The sequence below is a fragment of the Photinus pyralis genome, unplaced genomic scaffold (assembly GCF_008802855.1).
Source record: "Photinus pyralis isolate 1611_PpyrPB1 unplaced genomic scaffold, Ppyr1.3 Ppyr1.4_LG3b, whole genome shotgun sequence".
NCBI lineage: Eukaryota > Metazoa > Arthropoda > Insecta > Coleoptera > Lampyridae > Photinus > Photinus pyralis.
The window spans coordinates 27,833,352-27,857,397 of NW_022170510.1; the positions used below are offsets into that span (position 1 = coordinate 27,833,352).

Sequence of the window (24,046 nt, forward strand, 5' to 3'; positions counted from 1 at the left end):
TTCGTGCACCTTCAATTCAAAATTCCTATACGGTGTTGTTGTGTGTGTAATTGCTGTGTTACTAACACCTACGAGTATTAAAACCACTGAAAACCGTGTAATGGTAAGTGCGAAATCGTTCCCTTTTACCTTAATTTAATGTTGTGCAATTTATTATCAGGTAGTGTGAAGCACCTAATTATAACAATGGCAGATAGAGATACAGAAATGGACCTGGATGAAACATTACAAATCATCGGTATTGGAGAATTTACAAATTTCTTCGCAGAGTTGAAAATTGCAGGCGGCGGAGGGTCATATAATCTGACTGCTTGTTAGTGTGTCATATTTTTAGGAAAAATTTGTGTACGAACTACAACTATACAAGGAAGTTTCTGTTGCTTTCAGAACATGGAATAGCTGCGGAACTATTACCGCATCTTTCCGTAGATAATCTTAAAGAAATTGTTCCGTCTCTGGGAAAACGGGTATTTATTAAAAAAAAATTGAAACCTATTTGAAGTCAGAGAAAACATGTTTTGATGAATCCGCACCCGCACTTGCAATTTCTCCAATTAATGAGAACATCCAGATCACTCCTATAATCGAGTAGGTATTGTGCAAATCGTGAATCGTTCTTTAGCAATATGAAATAAGATCTTGATCAATATGAACAGTAAGTACGTAGGTATATTTGTATTTTTTTAGAAATAGCGAAGTATTAGACTTAGACTGTAGCGAAAATATCTTGGTATTATCTCCATCATCGAGTTCTGGATTTGGTCCATCCACATCATATACGTCCACACCACTTCTTGAAATAAATAAACCAAAAACCCTAAAAACATATATAGAATCTCTAGAATTAAAACTGCTTTTGGAAGAATCTGCGATCGGAAAGGCACTACTTCAATGGTACCAAATTAAAGGGGGATTTGACAGTACCAGACAAAGCTATTTAGTGGATATAATTACAACTGAAATTTTGAAGCACTCTACATAAGTAAATAATCTTAACACTTGATATTGAATCAAGCGAACCGGTTAGTTACCTGGTCAGAGTATTTTTTTGTCTGTAACTTTTCTGTAACTTGAGAATGTACCATTAGTACCCACAAATTGATTACATTTGATTTTACTTTAATTTTGTGTGTCTTAATATTTATACAAACTGTTTCTAGCCAATTAAAGAATGAAGAATTCGACATCCTTGGCAATAAAATAGTGGAACTTTTTCCATGTGAAACGAAGGAAGCCTACTACCTTCCACCAATAAGAAAGAGGGATTCACGGGACAAAAAACCGGGAGTTGCACGAGGAAAACTGGTGGATAAGTTTCGAAATAGGCTAACTTTCCTTCGAGAAGCAGGAATATTACCATCAAGAGGTGGCATTACAGACAAAGAAAATCAAGCCCCTACAGACGTAGATTCAGGTAAAATTTTTGTAGGCTCTCATAGTGCTTTCAAAGAGTTCCAAATGTTTCAGATGATTTGGTTAAGAACAGTCTGCTTTGGTTAGAACATAATCGGGAACCATTAGAGCAAGTGTACAAACACTGGGATGCCACATTCAATTATCGGCGACAACAAACTCTAAAAGAAGAAAGAGAAGGGAAAGAATATTTTACTCTATATCCTGTCTAAAAGTTATCATCGCTCTGTTTTTCACTGGTATGTATATACCTATACTATACAGGGTGGGCCAACAGTGTGTGGACGGATCCTTGTCGGCTTATTCATGTACATTTTTAAAGTTCGCCGGTTGGACGTGGTGTTAAATTTTTTTAATGGAACCCCCCGGTATATTATTGCATATTTGGATTCCTCGGGTAATTTTAGTGTGACTATACATGTCACAATTGCCATCGAAAATGAACGGTTGATATTTTTTTTAAATCTTTCTTCACAAATAAGCACTAACAAAAATGTCATTTTCACATTTAAATGTTTTCATTTTAGATCGAAAGAGACTTTGAGAAGCTATATCCTAACGCACAGGATCTATTTTCTATTTGGGATTCAATGATAGTTAACTTGATTAAACTACGAAGAAATTATGTGACTATCGATAGCGACAAAATATTAATAGACCTTTTGGAGTCGCAAAATCTTAGCAAAGGTATTGTATATCACTTTTACCTTCTACTTAAATAGCCACTACTTTCAGTAAATTGATATTATTATGTTTACCTAACTTTTATACAAAATCCACTAAAGTTTCTGTATCTACTTAATCGCTTGATTTATTATACAGTATCTATAGATTTTTAGATTAATCAATTTTTTTTCTGTTTTCGAACATCATACCTAACTTAATATTTCCTATTACATAGTTATTTACCTATCTATTGTACTGTTGCAGATTATAAACATTATGTCATGCTATCCTTGATGTGTTCGCTGCTTCCATATAAATCCAGGCATGTATTTGGTAGTAAGCAGTGGAAACCAAAAATAGCAGACTGTAAGGAGGGAATTGTTTTAAAAGTAGAGGTGGGTTTACCTATTATATTCTCCATAATTTCAATTCAATAATGTGGTATTGTGTTTTTAAGCTGCTAAATAGCAATTGCACTTTATTACTATACTGTTTTTTAGCTGGCAGGAGATGTGGAGACAGCAGTTGCCACGAAAATTGAGAAGTTGCAATCTGTGGAGGTTCCGGTACAACCTTTTATAATTGTGGTGGGATCTGGTGCCAGCATCCAGCAAATCTATGTTTATATTTTTGGTGAGCTATATTCAGCAGCAACAGTATTGAAAGGCATAGACATTGTTTTTAAAACATATCATGTATTTCACCTAAAATATCAGTTTCAGTCGGAGCATATCTGGGCATTTATTCAAAGTGCTATACAAAATGGGATAACAAAATTCCAAATATTGTCGACATTGTGAATAAGGTTAACCGTCTTAGTAGCACCTAATCTGTTCATTATTATAAGTACCTATATATTCAAGTCAAAGTTAACTAATTTTAGGTATATATTACTTTTGTTTTTTCTGCCCAGGTGGTTTGTTTGTAGTAAGGTTTCGACTATGTATTTGCGACGTTTTAGATGTAAAAATGCTTCTTTGTAAAATTTGCACTACTCCATGTACATTTGACAATAAGGATTCGTTTTTTTACCATACAAAATCTATGCATAAATACTCAGATTCATATGTTTGTAGTAATAGGACTTGTTTGCAAAGATTTCGCACAATTTATTCACTAAAGAGACATATTTACGCCAAACATGACCATTTAACTGATCATTGTGTAAGTACATTTTATACTTCATATACTCAGATCATAAAGCAACCTGAGAGCAATGCAAATTGTCCAAGTAACATGACAGATATTCATCCAACCAGCCAAAATTCTGACTTGAATTTGAATGATAGTTTTGATTCTCTTCTCTCATTTTTGATAAAGCTTTATAAAAACAGTACTATAACAAGAAAATGTATACAAGAGGTGGTCGAAAACACTAGTGACTTTTTTAATGACTTATACCTATTCTCAAATCCTTGCATCCTTAAATTCTCTTTCCGATCAAATACCTCAAAAACTTTTGACTGAACTTAGACTAATACTGAAAAATCCATTTGATGATATTTTAACAGAACATAAAAGGTTTAAATATTTTGAAAACAGCGCTAAGTTTATTAAAGCATATGAAGTGGAGATAGGGAGAATATTAGAAGATAAAAGAAAAAATGGTTCCGTCTCCATAGATTATCGATGGTGTACAGCACAAGTTGTATCAATAGAGAAAGTGTTACATCAATTTTTAGCCACTGATAATGTTGTGCCAGTTATTTTACAACACATAGAGAATGAATCCAGTAATACCACATCAATTACGAGTATCTTTAATGCTTCCTTGTGGAAATCAGTAAAAATTAAATTTGACGACAAAATAGTTCTCCCTATTTTCATATAAGTATTTTGACGATTATGAATGTGGTAACCCACTAGGCACCCAAGCTGGCGTTCATAAAGTGGGCGCAGTATATTTTACTATTGGTGGAATTCCCCCTGAATATTCTTCAAGGCTTGAAAACTTCTTTCTATTTGAACTTTTTTATTCATCGGATAGAGCATTTCTTGGCAACAAAGTTATTTTGGATGTATTTCTGGAAAAATTAATCGCGCTGGAAACTAAAGGAGTTACTATTCACTCATTTGGAAAAGTAACTAAAATATATTTTACACTGTTTTTGGTGTTAGGGTACAATTTAGGCGTCAATTCAATAATTGGCATGACAGAGAGTTTTACGTCCAAGCATTATTGTCGAGTTTGCAGTTGTTCTAAGGAAATCTGTGAAACTATGTGCGAGGAAGATAAATCTTTTACAAGAAATCCTAGTACTTATGAACAGGATGTATCAGCAAAAACAAATGGCATAAAAGAATATTGTGTATTAAATAACTTACCTAATTTTCATACAACTATAAACGTTAGCTGTGATATTATGCACGACCTTTTTGAGGGTATTTGTCGCTACAGCATGGCCCGAATCTTATACAGATTTATTTATGTGAAAAAATTTTTCAAATTAGAAATTTTGAATCGTAGAATCAAATATTTTGACTACCTATAATCAAGATATTGACGTAGGGAACAAAATACCTGTAATAATAGAATCTCAGATTAAAAGGAAATACCTAATTATGTCTTCTTCTGAAATGTTAGCTTTTGTGGTTTACTTTTCATTTTTAATTTTTGATTTAATTGACGTGGAAGATGAAGGTTGGTCTCTATATTTGATGCTGTATGAAATTACATGCTATAGCACCAAAGATGAGTTTAGTTCAGAAGATTTAGTGTATTTTAAGCATCACATTATGGAGCATAATCGCTTACATATGCAATTATTTAAAGAAAATCTTAAACCAAAATACCATTTTTTAATTCATTACACAAGTATCATAGAACGTGTTGGACCTCTTTCTGCTTTATCATCAATTAGATATGAAGCATTCCACAAAATAGGAAAAACAAATTGCCACATTGTTGCCTCAAGAATAAACATACTGAAGACGGTATCAATAAGGTACTAGCTTCGCCTTTGTTACCGACTTCAATTTAAAGTAGGGCTACATAATAATTTCCAGTTTGGAAAAACTATACCCTTAGGAGAGAATCATAATTATTTTTTAAAGAAGTGTGATGAGGAGCCTTTCTTTGAGGTTGAGTGGTTTAAATTGAATGGAATTAAATTTAGAGTTGTGCCATAATAGTTCCTGACCATGAAGAAAATGAACTTCCAACATTCGGTATTGTTAAATCAATTATTTGTACTCAAAAGGAAAAGGTGTTCTTTTTCTGTCTAGTTATAAGTGATGTACTGTTGCACACAGATAGCTGTGCTTATATATTAAATACTGTTTCCCACAAATTCAAATACTATGATATAACTCATATTAAAAAGTTGCGTTCATTTCAAATACATTTAGTCCCTGGTGGAAAGACTGTCGTAAATATGTTTAAAATATAGCTTTAGATTCTAACATAACATCGAACTGTATTTGTACTATGGCCTGTGTGTTGCATATGTAGTAAATTAATGCATAGATTTTCATTTGCGTTTGGCTTAGTTATACATTTTACTGTTGAGTTGATCCTTTATTGAAAACGTAGAAACTTTTTCTTTGAGAAAATGTATACTTTATGTTTGATTTTTTGTTTTTCTAATACATGTTTTAAAGTTGTTTTGTATTATATATCTAACCAATCCTGAAGTTAAATTTTGACCTAAACGGTATAGATTTTCTGAGTGGCTGCTAATAATAAAAAGGAAGCCTTTCCAACTGAACAGTGTTAACATTTCTGTGTAATGTATTTTATCTGTGTCAGAATACACGTGCATCCTGTATAGCAAAGAATACTACTCTTTGCTGTATAGTAAATTTTCGGGATTACCTACGTAGGTAAATAAAATTCATATTTTTGTTGGTAATATTTGTTAATTGTTATGCAATGCCTTAGTTTTGTTGGATTAACTTAAGTTTCCTAACAACCAATAATCAGATATCTTTCTTAACGATTAAAATACTATATTATAATAATAAACTTTTTGTTAGTTGTGATAAAATTAGTGTGTTAAATATAAATAAATGGGTGGTAGTAACAAACAAATCGAAAGTGTTTATTTACTGAAATTCTTCAGTATAAAGAAACAATTCTTAATATTAAAGTTAAACATATTTACAAATACACTTATAAATAGTTGCTGTGAAATTCGCACAGTAAATATTAATAAATGGATGGCAGTGATATTAGCAAATCTTATGGTATGTATTAACTAAAACTCTTTATAATGAATAAACAATTCTTAATATTAAAGTTGACCATATTTACCACTAAACCTGTTGATAGTATTTATTAAATTCATATATTAATAATAAATAAATGGGAAGTAGAAGTACATAAATCTCTTGGTAATAATAAAAAAACTGTTCTTAATATTAAGTTACACATATTTGTAAACTTGTAGCAAAGTTATTATTTAACAATAAAATAATATTTGACAGCTGATATTTAAACATGAATTTTGTTAACAGTAAATAAATTTTATTTGTTATAAATAAACCTTTCTCTCAGTGTACGGAGGCGTAGAAGGGCCACAAAAAAACAAATTTTACTTTTATTGTTACAATTTCAGCCAACAAATTGTAGGTATATTCAATCTACAATTGTAGACTGGATCTATCTAAATTTGTAGATCTAAGCTACAAATTGTAGATTGATTTTGTTCTACCACACATAGAAAAAAATGCTTAGTGTAAAAATATTGATTTGTTTGAAAATATCATTTTCAGTTAATATTATATTTGTTTACAACAAGCACAAACTCTTCGGTCAAATTTACAGGTGTATTTAAATGGATCATAGGATTTTCTTAATAACATCGTTTTCATTTAATAACTAATCATTTTACTACAAATAAACGTATGTAAGCATTCATATTTTTAAAATACGTTGTAGTTTTGTTTTGATAGAAATAAGATACATTTCTCGCACGTACACTGACAGTTATCTTACTTTAAGTATCAATGTTATTTCATTGACAAAATATATTCTTGGAAGAAATGCTTATATTCTCATAATGAATATCGTGCATGTTTAATTCGAAGCGTCAGTTTTGATTCAAATCAAATGCTGTTATACCAAACTAACATATTAAAACTGCTTTGTGTAAGCTAATTGTTGAGTTAAGCACATTTATGCAGATTTAGCAGTAGCTCATCATCGTTAATCGTAACGCTTTCTGCTCGGTAGCGTAATTGTGTGCGTCCAAGAATTTTGCAAGTGGTGATTGTTATAAGTTATTATTTATAATAATGGAACAATTATTAAAAAGTTGGGACATGGAATGCTTAGTTGCTGTATTTAAGGGTAAGTTTAGTTATTTCAATATCTTCTACTTTGTGTCGAGTGCGTATTAAGTTAAAGTTGAACATGATCAGGACAATGGCGTAATGGCGCATTTTTCAATTTCCGTTCTAAGTTTTACCCTCTGCTGAAAATTTTAACTTAAAACTACTTTAAAATGTACCGTTTTAATAAAAATGCCGAACGACTTATTAAAAACAAGTTGTAAATCAGCATATGCATTATTAAAGCGCATTTTTGGTAATGCAGGTCAGTATTTTATTTGCGAAGTTTAAAATTATCGATCTCACGAGTAATTTTGGCTGCGTTAAATAATTAATTTTATTTAATTTCAATTGACGGTGCGTCTTCATTTTGTAAAACAAATCACAAAGTAAATAATAAGTTTTTATACTGGTAGCGCTATCTAACGGTAAAATTATAGCACCTCCGAAACCCATATCGAAATTATTTTCTTCAATTATGGATCTCACAAGTAATCCAACTCAAAATAGACTAGTGCCTGCACATCTACACTATAGCAGAAAGCTTTTAGTGAAAATTTGAAGTCTCTAGCTATTGTAGTTGTGGAGATCTAACGCGGACAGCCGGCCTGCCAGCAATGACGAATATAATAGCGTATTTTTTTCAAAAATGCGCTAAAAATTATGCCGTTTTAAAATTATAAAACTTAAGGTTGGTTTATGCAGCAAAATTTAATGTAATCTTACTTTTAATGCAAAATTTTACTTAACGTAATTTAAGGATAGGTTTATGCATCTCCTTTTTAGTGTAATTTAATAATATAAACGCATATGCGTATAGTTTTGTTATCAACTTCATGCTGAATACTGAAAGCATACTTCATGTTGTTTTGGTTCCCGCGTCTTTATATTTTATACACTCTGAAAAATCGGTTGGTTGTGTGAACAATATTTCTGCTTTTGTCTCTGTATTCTTCAGGAAACATAATGAAATTGTAATAGGTACTCAAACTGATTACGTGTAAGTTTCAAGAAATTGTTCCGGCAACAAAATTAAATTTTTACAACAGCTTAGTAACGATGACAAGTAATCGTCCCTAGAAACACTTGTGAATGGTTCTGTACACAAATTAAGTTATGCGCATGCTACTTTTCGCACGTAGCGTTTCTTCGAGGTTGTAGATGCAGTTGCAGAATTAAATTTAGTTTGTTTTTCACAGTGTAATTTGCAAGTTTAAGGTGATTTATAAACATAGATTGCATTTGCTCATTTGGGTAAGTATCTACCTATTCCAATTTATTGCATGTTACTTATTTATTCAACTGCATTTTATAATAAATTCCTGTTAGAAGTAAAAGTATAATGAAACACAAGCGTAAGGCAACGGCCGTAACAGTTTGCATAGCATGCATTTTAAAAATGTATCACTTAAACTCTACAGGTTTCCTGTACTTAGGGCTGGTTTATGCAGTCGTATTTAACGTAAGATTTAATGTAATGTAACTTAACCTACAAATTTAAGAAGTTCACTATACGTATTCAAATGGATCAGTTTATGCAATAATTTAGTGTAATTTAAGGATTTAGTGTAACGTAAAGTTGGGCAACTTTCAACTTTTACGTTAAAATTAAATAAAATTGGTATACACGCGTGCGCGGTAGTCAGCTGATTGTAATTTTTGTTTTTTTTAACCACACTTTGTCACTTTCGTCATTTCCACAAAACAGGTAAAAAAAATGGATGATATTGAAATAATCTGTGTGATGTCGATTCTTGTGGGTGTGTTGTACTTGAGAAGTAGAAAAAGAAAACGAAATCGTCGTTATGCTGTTCGGCCCATCAACAGGCATCGTGGGCGGCTGGGTTTATTCAATTCAATCAAGATAATGTATCGATCGGATCACCATCACTTTTTTAAATACACCAGGATGCACCCACCCCTTTTTGATTTATTGCTTAAGTTGGTCGAACCTCATTTAATAAAAGATGAGACCAAAAAGCATATTGCACCTGCACATCGCCTAATTCTGACGCTTCAGTGAGTATTGAAACATTTTATGGCAAATCATTGATTGCACGTTCTTTTATTAGTTACCGTAAGATGGGGCAAAGTCGATCAAGTGGGTAAATTTCGATCAGAAGCACTGTCAAATTTAAATTTCGCGTTAAATGGTAGGTTTAAGTTGGCAACCCATATCGCCGCCATAACGGGCATCGTGAAATACGTGCTAAAGTGCATGCGTACGTTTAGGGTAAAGTTGCGATAGTCGCCCCTAGGGTATACATGCCTCTACATTCAAATTTTGTGGTAAAATCGACACTAGCGGCTTCGCGCTTGTTTGTGGACAAATTTAGTACTTAAAATCAGTTATGGTGACATTTGTTGTGGTATAGACGCCCCGTATCTTGGATTAATAAAAGTAAAAAGGTAGGATGCTTTATTTACTTGTAATCAATAGGTTTGTCTTTCACGAGATAAGCTTTAAGAACAATATGCATGATTTATGGCAAAAACTTTTGTTATTATAAGTAGTATATAACATAACCTTGCCTATAGAACTGCTGTTTTTAGTGTTAAATGGCGGTAACTTTAAAAATTAAGTGGGGCATCTATACCCACAAAAAAGGATAAATGCCCCACTTGTGTATGGGATATATGGCAATTTTGTTATCGTGATTCTTTCGGTATTATTGATGATTAGTACTACCTAAATTAATTAAATTTATTTCAGAAAAATGCCTAGAAAGTATCAGCGGAAGGTTAATGTTAAGGGAAGAGCCTTGTGGTCGGAAGAGGATTTAGCAGCTGCTATGAGGAATGTTAATAATAGCGAAATGGGTGTGAATGAAGCCAGCAAAGCATTTAACATTCCATCAAGAACATTACGCAGACGATTAAAATCAGGAAATTGCAAAAAACAATCGTTAGGAAAGGGTCCGGCATTGGGATTTGAAAATGAAAGGAGACTTGTGGCCCATATACAAAAACTAGAAAAGGCAGGATTTGCCCCCAGTCGTTGGACAGTTCGTAAACTGGCATATGAGTTTGCAAAGAAACTGGGAGTAGAAAATGCATTTTCTATAAAAGGAGAAGAAAAGGGCATAGCAGGCCACCATTGGCTGTATTCTTTCTTAGAGAGGAATACGGATTTGAGTGTTAGACAAAGTGAGGGTTTATCTCTAGCCCGTGCAAAGGGAATGTGCCGTTCAGAAGTGAATGCCTTTTTCGATCTGTTAGAGAAAACATTACTAGAGCACAATTTAATTAATAGTGGCAATAAAATCTTTAACATGGATGAAAGTGGTATCCAGTTAAACAATAAGCCCGGAAAAGTGATTGCAACCAAAGGAAGCAAGGATGTCCATGTACTTACGTCTGTGGAAAAAGGGGAGCACGTCACGCTAATTGCGTGCAATAACGGTGAAGGTGTTTTTATGCCACCCGTTTTAATTTTAAAAGGTACTAGGAAAAATCCTGATTTCATGGAGGGCTTACCTACAGGATCCGAAATTTACATGAATAAAAAGAGCTCATACATCACTTCAGAATTGTTTATGAAATGGTTGACGGAACATTTCGTCCCTAGGAAGGGCGAAGGCAAGGTAGTGTTAATTTTGGACGGGCACACCTCCCATACGACTAATCCGGAAATGTTAAATTATGCAGAAGCAAATGATATTATCATCATATGCTTACCGAGCCACATCACTCAAGCTCTTCAACCTTTAGACAGGTCATTCTTTAAACCCATGAAAGATTATTTTAAAAAAGAAGCGGATTCGTGGATGCTTCAAAATGAAAACAGAAAAATTGACAGACGAAATATGGGTGCCCTGATAGGGCGCGCGTGGAAAAATGCGTCTACCCCTGCAAATGGCATGTCTGGATTTGAGGCCACGGGTATATGCCCTTTCAATAGAACTAGAATTCCTGACCATTTTTTCCAAATATCAGACTCTTCTTTGAACCAACAAGCCGAGACTCTTCAAAATGGAAATGCTGCATCCCAAAAAGTGTCTGCAGATTCCCCCCCTGCAGAAGATTTATACATTACAGAACCTCACCAGGAGTCAGAAACTGTCAGTTATGTAAATGGTGATACCTTACGTGAAAACCATGAAAACCTTCCTGGAACAAGTAAGACAAATACTGATTCTTCATACACTGTTGATTTCGACAATTTACCTCAAGACTTCTTTGAAAATAATGAAAATTATATAATTATCAATTCACAAAATGAAGGTTCTTCTGAATCGCAACCAACAAACGTAAATTTAGAGAAACCAACTCCATCCAAATTTTTAAACGACTTGGCTCCTATTCCAACCATACCTTTAAAAGCTCCTAAAAGAAAACAATCAGCCGCTGTACTTACAAAATCTGCAAAAGGGCAGAAAGTCAAAAATAATAACACTAAAAATTAAAAAAAAAAGAGACTAGTACCAATAAGAACCAGCAAAATTGCAATTGTGTTGAGTGTCTTGAAGACTATTATCAAACCACAGAAAAAGTGGATTGGATTAAATGTGTGGAGTGTAACAACTGGTTACATGAATCGTGTATCATGTATGGTAACAAGTGTAACGATTGTGGCAAAAAACTTAAAAGGCTGGAGATATGCAAACGAAAACTGGTGTAAGAAATAATGTAAAACCTTATCATTTGTATTGTATTAAGAGTTCATTTCATTAAATATTTTTTATTTGGTTTTTGTATCCATTTGTATTGTTTTTAGGATTGAGGTTGGGTGGATATTTGTGAATCATAGGTGTAACAGCTACCTATTTCTTAGTACTAGGGCGTCTAACCCTTAACTGAGGCATATATCCTAAGGCATATCTACCACACATGTGGGATAAATGGCCATTTACAGTACGATTGTTTATGACAAATAATCATGACGGCATTGATATTATCGCATGTTGGAGCTAATACGAGGTATATCCAGAAAGTAAGTTCCGTTTCCATTTATATCCGCTGCAGCGATGCGATCGCAGTTCCGCGCATGCGCGGCAGACTCTCTGTATCAAGGAGAAGAAACGTGCGCCATTTTGAGATCGCTGTCAGTCTCGTACGCTTTGTTGTGCTTGTTTAAAATGTCGGTGTTGATCGAAAATCCCGCCGCTTGTGAAATCAGATCTGTGATACGTTTTCTGAATGCTAAGAAAGTGAAACCGATTGACATTTATCGGCAAATTTGCGAGGTTTACGGACAAAATGCGATGAGTGATTCAATGGTGAGAAGATGGGTCCGACAGTTTAATGAAGGACGTAATGAAGTGCATGATGAAGAACGAAGTGGGCGTCCATCTTTGATTACAGAAGAACTGGTTCACACGATTGATGAGAAGATCAAGGAAAACCGTAAGTTTACAATGAGTGCTCTCGCTATGGAATTCCCCCAAATCTCACGATCATTAATTCATGAAATTGTTACCGAAAAGCTCCTAGCGACTATCATCTGTTCTTACATCTGAAGTCTTTCCTTGGCGGTCAACACTTCAACGATGACGAAGAGCTGAAAGAAAATGTTTCCGAATGGTTGAAGACACAGGCGGTAACCTTCTATGAAGAAGGCATAGAAAAACTTGTTCCACGCTATGACAAATGCCTGCAAAATTTCGGCAGTTATGTAGAAAAGTAGCTTAAGAGTTGTAAATTTTAGTGCAATAAATATTTTTTCTGTAGGTATCTGTAGACAAATTATTTTTATTACCAAACGGAACTTAGTTTCTGGATATACCTCGTAATATGTGTTCACTTTTACTATAGGTTAGTTATTTCAAAGTAATGATTTTATAAAAGAATTTGCTTAAGTGGGGCATATATCCCAACTTTACCCTATAACGGTTAGATGACAAGTTTGCTGCATAAAAAGTTTAATTAGTAAAACGCAAGTTGGCATATTTTTTGTGTGGTGATGTGTATGACCCCTGTAAGTTTCACAAATTTTTATTAATTGCTTTTTACGATAAATCCTGCATGACTTATGTTATTACTGAGTCACTTACTATCGCACAATTACAGAATAGTTCCTAAATAGTTTGTATGCCCAAACAAAATTCTATCTCTGTCTATAAACGGGAAAAGTCGATCACTTTTGTTTAATGTCCCCAATACCGGTTTACTGTTAGTAAATTGTTTAACTTCATCTTAAGTAGGTACCTACCTACCTACCTACGTCAGTATTCTTTATTTTATAGGTTAGTTCAGTATAAAACGTAAAAATGGTCCGCACGTACAAAAAAAAGTTGGAGCAGAGGGCAAAAAAAACTATGACGAAAAATACATGGAACGTGCCATAAGGGACGTAAAACAAAAGGGATGTTCTATAAGAAAAGCTTCTGAAATATACGCAGTTCCTTACAGTACACTCAATGACAGAATTAGTGGCAGACATCCTAGAAAGTATGGCAGGCCAAAAGCTCTTAGTTCTTCAGAAGAACAGAAGTTGGTCGATGCATTAATTTTATTTGGCAATTATGGTTTTCCCTTTACTGTAAAAGACATTGCTAGTGTTGTTCAGAGTTATCTCAACAGAAAAGGTGTAACAGAAAAAAGATTTCATGACAATAAACCAGGACCAGATTGGGTGCGAACGTTTATAAAAAAAACATAATACAAATTTGAGTGTCCGATTATCCGAAAATATAAAAAGAGCTCGTGCAGATGTGTCACGTGAGGTTATAGCAGATTATTTCTCCAATCTGGCACAAACCATAAAGGATACCCCTGAAAAAAACATTGTGAATATTGACGAAACAAACTTCACAGACGATCCAGGATCTGTGAAAGTGGTCATAAAGAGAGGTTCACGCCACTCTGAAAGAGTGATTGACCATTCCAAGTCAAGTGTTAACGTAATGATGTCTATAACAGGGGATGGACAAATGTTGCCCCCTTATATTTTATACAAGGCACGACAAGTTTACCCTGGATGGTGTGCTAATGGTCCTCCAAATGCTGTTTATGGTGCGAATAGCAGTGGTTGGTTCGATGGAGACATATTTTCCGATTTTGTGGAAATAATTCTGGTTACCTACTTCAGGAGACTTGAAGGAGACAAAGTTATCATTTGTGACAACCTGTCAAGTCACATTTCAATGCATGTAATTCAGATTTGCGAGAAAAATGGCATTAAATTTGTTTTACTCCCTGCTAATTCTACGCATTTGTGTCAACCCCTTGATGTAGGATTTTTCAGGCCACTCAAGGGCGCTTGGAGAAAAGTGCTGAATTCGTGGAAGTAGAAAAATAGAGGTGTTTTTCCTAAAACGGAATTCCCCAAATTATTACAAACGGCCATAGAAGAAGTTGGAATTAGATCCCACGAAAACATATTGGCTGGGTTTAAATCGTGTGGAATCGTGCCTTGCAATCCTGAGCAGGTGTTGAAGCGTTTACCTTTGGGAGTGGGTGAAGACGCTGCTGAAAATGGACATTGGACCAATGCTTTAGTTGAGCATTTAGAAAAAAGAAGATTTCCTGAGACTAAGCAAACAAAACGAAGGGGAAGAGGCTTGAAACCCGGAGTCAGCATTCGAGCAGAAGATCTTACTGATGGTAACCAACCAAGTTGCAGCAAAGAGGTTGAACCGATTGAGAATCAAGACCAAGTGGTAAATGAATCAAATGACCCTGAGAATTACATAGAACTCTTAGAAGATCAAATGGCGATTGAGATGCAGGACCAAAATGAAAATCAAGTGGATAATCCAGAAGCTGACAAAAATATTAGCACTGGTGATTATGTTGCGGTTACTTTCCTCTGTGAAAACAACAAGAAAACAAAATTCTTTGCAGGAGAAGTGACGAATATTAGTGATAATGGACAAGAATTCACAATTAATTTTTTTAGAAAACAAACTCTGAAGGGCACATACATTACTTTTCCTCATGTACAAGACAAACAAACTGTTGCAAAAGAGGATATTGTTTCTAAGCTTTGTTTAAAACGCGTTGTTAGAGGAAGATTTTATTTTAGTATGCCAGATTATAATTTAGAATAAAGAATTTTACTGATTTACTGTTTATTTTTTGTACCTACTTCATTTCAAAGGGTGGAAAATTTTTTTTTAAAATTCTAATAGTGATCGACATTACCCCTATTACGTTTTAAAGTCGATTTCCACATAAATCAAGTGGTGATCGACTTTGCCCCAAAGGTGGGGTAAAGTCGACCATAAATATTTATTTTTTTTTATTGTTAATATTTATTAAAACTCAAAGTTGTTAGTCACAATTGTTACTCAAAGCAATGAGCAACTGATATAGGGGGGTGTGGTTATGAAAGTAATGATAATTGCGGAAAAAAAACGGAAAAACTCACATTTTGTGATCGACTTTGCCCCATTTTACGGTACCTATCGGAAGGCTGTTCCATGCAAGAGCTTGCATATAGCCATATGTTGGGGAAAGCAACGGTTGCAATTATTATAAGGGAAACCACATTCTTTGGAGTGTGCTACAACCCATTTATTTAAAACCACCGACGCAACAGTTACTGCTGGAAATATCGGAGGAGTTTTTAAAAAAATGGAATTTGCCGCACTGCGTGGGAGCTATTGACGACAAACACGTTGTTATTCAGGCACCGCCAATGAGTGGTTCAATTTATTTCAACTACAAAAAGACGTTCAGTATTAATTTAATGGCAGCGTGTGATGCTAGTTCTACATTTACATTCGTGGATGTAGGAGCCCCAGGTGGCGATCATGACGCGTCTGTGTTTAGATCGTCGCAATTTGGCAAAGAAATTCTGAATAATACATTGGATTTGCCACCTACGACAAATTTGTCAAATAGTACTGTTCAATTTCCGTATTTCTTTGCCGCCGATGCAGCCTTTCCTTTGCATACAAATATTATGCGACCGTATCCTGGGGAGAGACTGCCAGAACAACAGAAGATTTTCAATTACCGCCTTTCAAGGGGACGGCGAACAATAGAAAATGCGTTCGGTATTCTAAGCCAACGTTGGAGAATATTAAGACGGCCAATTATTGCGAATGTTGACCTTTGTGAGGACATAATATTAAGTTGTGTCGTGCGGCACAATTTTATCAAGCACATTGAAGATGTGGCACCCCCATCCGAACACAAATACTGTCCTCCAGGGTTTACAGACAGTTGTAAAAGCGATGGTACCATTGCACCTGGTGGTTGGAGAGATGATTCATCACAATCATGTCTTCGACCAATAGGTCGAGTGGGATCAAATAATCCCAAAGTAAATTATAAAATACTGCGTGATAGACTCTGTACATATGTAAACTCACCAGAGGGATCTGTAGCTTGGCAAGAGGATAGAGTATGGAGAGGAGCTTTGCCAAACACATTTTAATAACTACTTATTATATTTTTATAAATTTACACCTACATTATTATTTAGAACTAGTTTTATGCTAAGAAATATTTATAACTACTTATAACTAACTATATAAAATTTGTAAAATTTGACGTTTTAATTCTTTTTTTTTGTTCTCGTCCTTAATTTCTTTTAATTCTAAGCCCACCATTTTCCCGAAGCACATGTCCCGGTCTTCCTCCGTGGGCATTGTTGGTTGATGCGCTTTGGAAGTCATGTAGCCATCCAACGTGCCCATTGCTTGTTGGATGGTTTTGTTGACATTCTCATCCACCTTTTTCTGAGACTTTGCTTTTGTCGGCCGTTCTGTAGGTGAAGGAGCGGACTGCTGTGTTAAGGTGCTAGTCCTTGACATCGATGAAGTGGGTGAGAGGAGATTGACGTGAGGATCTTCCTCAAACTCCTCAGATTCCCCTTCAATCATGATGGAAAACGATTCCCGGGGATTCAGTTTCTGTTTCAATGACAATGACAGTAACTTAAAATTGACTACTGTGAATACTTTACCTTCTTTGAGTAACGTGCTCGGTCAAAAACGACATGGCGTTGAAGTATACCCATGACGAAGTATCGCCTGCGGCCCCTGATGGAGTATACTCCTTCCGCTCCGCGTTGAAACGTGCTCGCAGTACAGCCCACCTACGTTGACAGTCTTCCACTATAAAGTATAATGTTATTAAAGGAATACTACACTTTGATCTTTTACCTGTACTTCCCAAAACATGGGAAATTGTTTCCCAGGCATTTTTTATTGCCGAACTATCTTTGTAAAGCTTGTTACTTTTATCGTACAAGTGGGAAAACAGCCTCACTTGGTCGATTAATTCGCCATCTTCCATGGTAAAAACAACTAAACACACAAAAATACTTAAAAAATTACAATCGCAAAAACACAACCGACTTGTAAACAAGTGTGAAGTGAAATGGCGTCACGTCAAACTTGTTGCTGTGAAGTTAACAACGTACATAACGCGCAGGCGTACATATTATTAAATTCCATTAAAAAATTATGCATAAACGTCACCTTAAATTAAAATTACACTACGCTAATTCCTTAAATTACATTACGTCAAATTCTACTGCATAAACCAGCCTTTATATCGCTAGATTTGCACACAAAAAAGGCTAGAACCATAAGAATAATATTACAATTATCACGATGATATATTTAGAATGAAAATAATACTCTTTATTGTATATCTTGTCAATCGTATAGCATGAGACTACGTTAATTTTGAAAACTATTATCAAATGAAATACAGTTAAGTTCAGAACGAAAATTAAATGTGATCTGCTTTAGAGAGGGTACTATTGTTTTGAGACTGATGTTTTTAATAGTTTTCATACTTGCAAAGGATCAGCTCTATAATAAAAGTTGTGATTGTTATCCTAATGAATATAACAACAATTGTTATGTTTATCTGTGATAATACGCTAAAAAGTAGTATTAAGATGACAATATCTTATGACTGTATGTTCATCTTGAGAATTGCGACAATTATAATGTAACTTATGTTCATTTTGATGAGATGTATGAAAACTTACATCATAATGAAGCTATTCATTTCAAGCGTGGCACGGAATGTGCAAGTTGATGACAAAGGCATTTTCGGTATTTTTACTCTCAAGAGTGACACATTTGCCCATTGCAGGTTACTTACTCATTTAGTTTAGTAATTCAGTAGACGAAATGGAAGATTTATTGCGTGAGTGGAATTGTACAGAACAAATCATTAGGTCTTTTTTGGGTAAGTAAACTTTTATATTTCTGAATATACCTAACTGATAACTCTGATTCATGAATTTACAACTTTTATCTCTAAATTATTTTGACGCACTACCTATCTTGACAAAAATAAAGAGCATAATGTCGGGTTGTGCATTTCATATACAAAACACAATATCGGTTAAATTATGATCACGCATACTATACTTACCTATATTGATTATGCTAATTATCTTATAGATAATGATATCACTCCTGATATATTGGATCAAATAGACGACGCATACCTTAAAGAATTAGTCCCTTCATAGGAGCGCGTATTAAATTACGACAGCATATAAAAATAGTATATTAAGATACAAGTGTATAATCAAGTCTTTAAAGCACGCGCAACGAGTTTAAGGGCACGACGCGACGCAAAGCGGAGTGCCTTTAACGTTGCAAGTGCTTTAAATACCAATTATACACGTGTATCTTATAGTATTTTTTATTATACCTGCAGTATAATTTAAAAATCGCCGTTACTACCCGCACGCTAGCGTGTGGCTTTTGTTTCATGATCGCCGCACGGAAACGTCATAGTTGAAGTTATGACGTCACAATTAGCTTGTGGATCAGCTGATGGGTAACAACAACATTTCTTACATTACATTTGTTTATTTTTGTTTAGTGACAGAGCCATGGCTTTAGTGACGTTGTCGAATATCTTAGACCTTTGCGGATGAAATTAGTGTAGTAAAGAAAGGGGAGAATTGTTTAGAGAATGGGTATATAATTGAAGTTGAGTTTACAGGAGTCAGGACTTAAATGTAATTTGTGGGAAAGTTTGACCAAGTTTATTAATATAATGGAGCTAGGAAATTCTTTTTAGATAAATTGAGATCGTAATGGAAGCATACAGATGGAACTATAGTCATTGTGCATGAGTACAATTTAATTGCCATCACGTTGCTGCAATTTTATTGTACTTCAACAAAAACTTTATTAAAATCGACAAAATATACGAATGAAAAGGCCTCCAACTAGTAGTGGACCAGAAAAGATTGCATCTGTCTGGAAAAGATTTGTTCCCGAAACGTCAACATCGTTCTACAAATCGAAATGTGGATGCAGCGGATAAGGAATTCTTTTATACTCAACTTAAATCATTAAACAGGTGAGGATTTTGTAATCTTGAAGGTAAAAGTTTTTAAACATGTTTTTAGGTTTTCCGGCTTTTGTTGGCTATTGTCTCTGGAGCAGGTAACTCTGCATACAGAAGTAAAGTAAAGATTTTGGAACTTTCCAAGACAGTTACCTACTGGAGAAATCGATGAAAACAAATTATTACTTAAATTAATAGAATAAGTAGTTGTAGTGTTTATTTATACACATGATAATAGTTATTAAACAAATTCATAAGGTTTTATGACATTAATAATTCTTTAAGCATTCTTTGAGAGTTATATTTTCTTCTTTTAGAAAATGTATTTCTGCCGAGTCTAAAGCTGGGTACACGAACAACGTTGACGGGCCAGCTTCTGATACTTCATCAATGTTCAGTTCTGCTTCTAATGCAGAATGTGGAACTTACTCATCTTTAGAATGACACCTTCTGAAATAAATTTAATTTGCAGTTTGGATGTCTGTTCTAATAGTGAAGCATACCTTGCACGTTTTTTGGGCATTGGAACTTCCACGTTCCCTCCTTATTCCATGGAAAAATCGTTGGACCCACGGATTTATTACCACCTTTGAAATGACAGCTACAAAGACAATGTTCACGAGTTGGATCTCGATCAACCCTTCTGTTAAAATTTACACAAATTGTAAGTTAAAGTTTTAGCTGAAGCAGCTCAAGCCAAGTATATCTTTAAAATTACCTATAGTATTATTTATACATTTATGAGGAATTTACCCAAGGGAATAAGGATTTCCATATGAAAAGATAGGTTTACATTTGTAATTATGTAATATACACTTAAAACAAATATAATACAAAAATAAACACTTGCGGCTTTATGACATACCTATCATTTAAATTAATGAAATGCTACAATAAAATTTAAAAAATAATACTACTACTTTTTAGCATATTAAATATCAGTAACATTCCCGACAGAACCATGTTCTTCTGATTGGGGTCTTTGCTAATCCTACACATCGAAAATGGTACCACATCAAGCAGCTATCGCAACATATGCTTTTTAGTTGGGCAATTGCATTGTTGCAAGTGGCACAACACCATTCATGATTTTCCTTGTTGTGTTCAATAAAGTCTATTAAATTTTCAAAAGCCCCTAGTTCAAACAAATCCTTAACTAAATCCAAATTAAATGATGGATCGAAAATGACATGTCTCAAACATTTAAAATCTTTCAAGTCGATGTTTTTAATTTTATATTCTCCTTCTAAGCATTGTTTTATGGCATCGTCATTTGAAACTATTTCTCTGAGAATTTGAGTTTTTTGCATGGTTTCTGATTTCAACGTAAATTTTGTTGGAATCTTAATGGTCCTTCTTTTTTTCAAGCCAATAACAGTTTGTTCTGACCCTTTAGTCCTACCTCGTTTTTTAATCTTACTGGGCATAATGATAGTAGACAAATCATCAACTAAAATAATAGAAAGTAATGTAAGTGATTAATAATTTGTAAGTGAACCAACCTTGAGTTTCCGTAAAAACAGCTTCACTGTAATCAGTTCCGGCACTGGCACTGGCAACAGTATGTTCATTCTCTAATGTAGGAATTTCATTTAAATCATTAACATTAACTACAACAATAAAATAAGGGATTAATTTTAAAATCTTAAGCTAGCATTACACTTGTCAATTAATTCACGAAGTTTTCTTTGTCAATTTCTTCGCGCCGGGGTTTGGTTTTACACCTGTGAAGAATTTCGTGAAGTTGTTGGACATGACTGTCACTGGATCAGGCGTGCCATCCAGCTTTTTATTAAACGTTTCCCCAAAATAAACTTGCAAGCAGTAGACGTTGCTCTCCCTCTCATTACCAAAATTTTAAGTTGGTTGGTAGCACTGAACTTCACAGTTAAAATTGACAAAAAATAGAACACGTTCTCATTTTGTGAAGAAATTCACGAAGTTCTTCGTGAAGTTTTTTGCGTGCAAGTCGGTGTATTACATTTGGTAATTTCTTCGTGAAGTGACTTCGTGAATTAATCCATGAATAAATTGACAAGTGTAGTAGTAGCTTGAGATAGAGTAATAATAAGACATTTCGTATTCTCACATGAGTCACAGGCAGAAATGTCAGTACTTTGATCCATCTCACAGATTCTTACTCTTTCTTCATATACATACGAATCTAGAAATGTTGATATTGAATTAAAGTAATTACCTAATTATTAAATTGTGCATACTTTGAGTAACTGTGGCATTATTAGAAGCACCACAATTTTCTGCACCTTGCGTGATCATGGAAATATTCAAATTTCTCCCAATAGTAGAAGTTTCTGGGATTTCATTCATCACAATTTCGTCAAGTAATAATTCCGAGTGCTCACTTTCATCTTCATTGATGCTTACTTTATTAATCGTTACCTAAAATAAGTCAATGTAGATCACAAAAGAATGCATGCCTATAAAAAAAGACAATATACCTCATAGCCTTGCCTCCACAAAAGTTCAATTTTTTTTAAACAGTCAAGTTTATATTCAAACTGTGAATTTGAAGAAAGACAAGCTATACTAACAATAGCATTGGCAATCAAATTTGCTCTTTTTCGTTTCTCGGTTGGGTTCAGAATTTTCGCAGTTTTCACATTTGTAACTGAATATGAAGGCACATTCTCTATATGCGAGTCATTTAACACTCTATGACTTTTTAGATAAAACTGTTTTCTCCATCTTTCCGCACAAGCTTCTTCACAAAATAAATCCATTTTCAGATAGTTTCTTAAAGATAATATATGTCTACATGGTAAAAACATTGATAAGAAGTCGGAGCATTCACAGGTAGCAGTATGTACTGATATCATAATGTCTTTAACTTTAACCTTGTATTGTTCATCATCTTCAGTTATAGCTACTTTCTTACTGAGATTAATTTGCTTTAGAACATATCCATATGCATAAGGTGTTAGAAAATCCAAATATTTTTTTTCACAGCTGTCTTCATCAAATTGTGTAATAATTTTTGCAACTTTACTATTTCGCTCTTCACAATGAGATCTTAACCAATTTAAAAAATGTTTAAGAAATAAACATAAAGAGCTATTTCGTGGCACAACGTCTTTAATTTTTTGATTTAATGACTCCAATCTATTGTTGGTACGATTTCTTAAATTACCATGTACCATGCTGTAACAAGTCCATTCGCATCTAATGTTGTGCCAGTTCTTGTTAAAATACTCAGCTACACTTGGCGGGCAAGTGTCACAGAACACAATGTATAGTTCATCGTATTCATTTTCTGAATGACTATAAACTAACTTATTTAAAAGTTCTAAACATGTGTCACGTTCTGATGATGAAATGTCATATTTCGAAGTTGTCACAGTTCTTTTAAAAGTTTTTAGAACGTGAACCAACACTGGAACACCACAAAATATTTCTTTTAAGACATCCCTCTGTAACAAATCTTTGTCTGTCATAAAGCATTTTATTAAATGGTTTGAATAAAGAGGATTTTACAAACCTCTCCAATTCCAACAGCGCACCTTCCAACTTACCGGAATTGATTCCACCTAAATTAAATGTGGAACTGACGCCCCTACTTAAAAAGCAGGATTTGGCGGTGGACAACTCCCACGTAGGGGTCCAGAAACAAATAGGTTCCGGGTTATGCGCTATCGGCAAATGCGCCAACCTTCTCTTAGAGGACAATTCGGTGGCTGTCCCTCTGAAGGTAAAAGTACTCACGAACCTTTCGGAGTCCGCACAGATTTTGTGCAACGCATTTCATCGAGTTTCGGTTACCCGTAAAAACTTATTAAGTCCGCTAATCAATAAGAACTTCATAAACCTTATTGAGAAAGCGCCTCCGTCCGAATTTTTATTCGGCGCAGATTTAGGGGATAAGATAAAGACGGCTAAGAGTTTGGAATCTTTAAGCAGAGACTTGAAACCAAAATACAACCCGGTTACGTCTCGTAGGCCTTCCGGAGGGGTAGCAACGCAGAGACAAGCTATTCATGGACCCTCAAATTTAAACTTTGTGCGCCCGGCCCGTCAACGAGTAGAGACGAGGCCAGCGAAAGGGCATCCCTTCCGGTCTACTCGAGGGGAGTCTCGAAAGGAGAACTTGAGACCTTTCCGCGAAGTGCAGCGGAAGAGAAAGGAGTAGAGGTGAGTGCTGAGCGTTATGCCGGACAGCTTAAGTCCTTCTTTTCTATTTGGGCGCAGCTGACCCCCAACTCAGTTATCCTAAGCTGGGTAAGGGGCTATAAGTTACCCTTTATCAGTAATCCAGGGCGATCGGTAGCTAGACCTATTCGCTTCTCGTGTTCCGAGATCTTAGCGATCAAGGAAGAATTGCGCGATCTTCTCCAAATTGGAGCAATTCGCAAATGCAAACCCCGCCGGGACCAGTTTGTTTCAAACTTTTTCTTGACTAATAGGTCGGACGGTAGAAAACGATTTATCCTAAATCTCAAAAAGTTGAATACTCACATTTTGG

General features: G+C 34.6%; 3 protein-coding genes across 3 annotated transcripts; 2 read left to right on the forward strand and 1 right to left on the reverse strand.

The window, feature by feature from the left end:
- The first annotated feature begins 1,971 nt into the window (after positions 1 to 1,971).
- On the forward strand, positions 1,972 to 3,664 carry LOC116166343. The gene is made up of 3 exons (XM_031481292.1): positions 1,972 to 2,100; positions 2,344 to 2,474; positions 2,580 to 3,664. The coding sequence occupies exons 1-3, from the start codon at positions 2,004 to 2,006 to the stop codon at positions 2,877 to 2,879; spliced, it is 528 nt and encodes a 175-aa protein (XP_031337152.1). The 5' UTR covers positions 1,972 to 2,003; the 3' UTR covers positions 2,880 to 3,664.
- Positions 3,665 to 10,067: 6,403 nt separating this feature from the next.
- Positions 10,068 to 11,756, forward strand: LOC116166468. The gene has a single exon (XM_031481419.1). It carries the CDS (start codon positions 10,068 to 10,070, stop codon positions 11,754 to 11,756), a length of 1,689 nt encoding a protein of 562 aa, XP_031337279.1.
- An 8,751-nt stretch (positions 11,757 to 20,507) lies between these two features.
- Positions 20,508 to 22,911, reverse strand: LOC116166469. The gene is made up of 4 exons (XM_031481420.1): positions 21,789 to 22,911; positions 21,659 to 21,733; positions 21,072 to 21,179; positions 20,508 to 21,019 (listed from the first exon to the last, which is right to left on the reverse strand). The coding sequence occupies exons 1-4, from the start codon at positions 21,895 to 21,897 to the stop codon at positions 20,508 to 20,510; spliced, it is 804 nt and encodes a 267-aa protein (XP_031337280.1). The 5' UTR covers positions 21,898 to 22,911.
- Between the last annotated feature and the right edge of the window lie 1,135 nt (positions 22,912 to 24,046).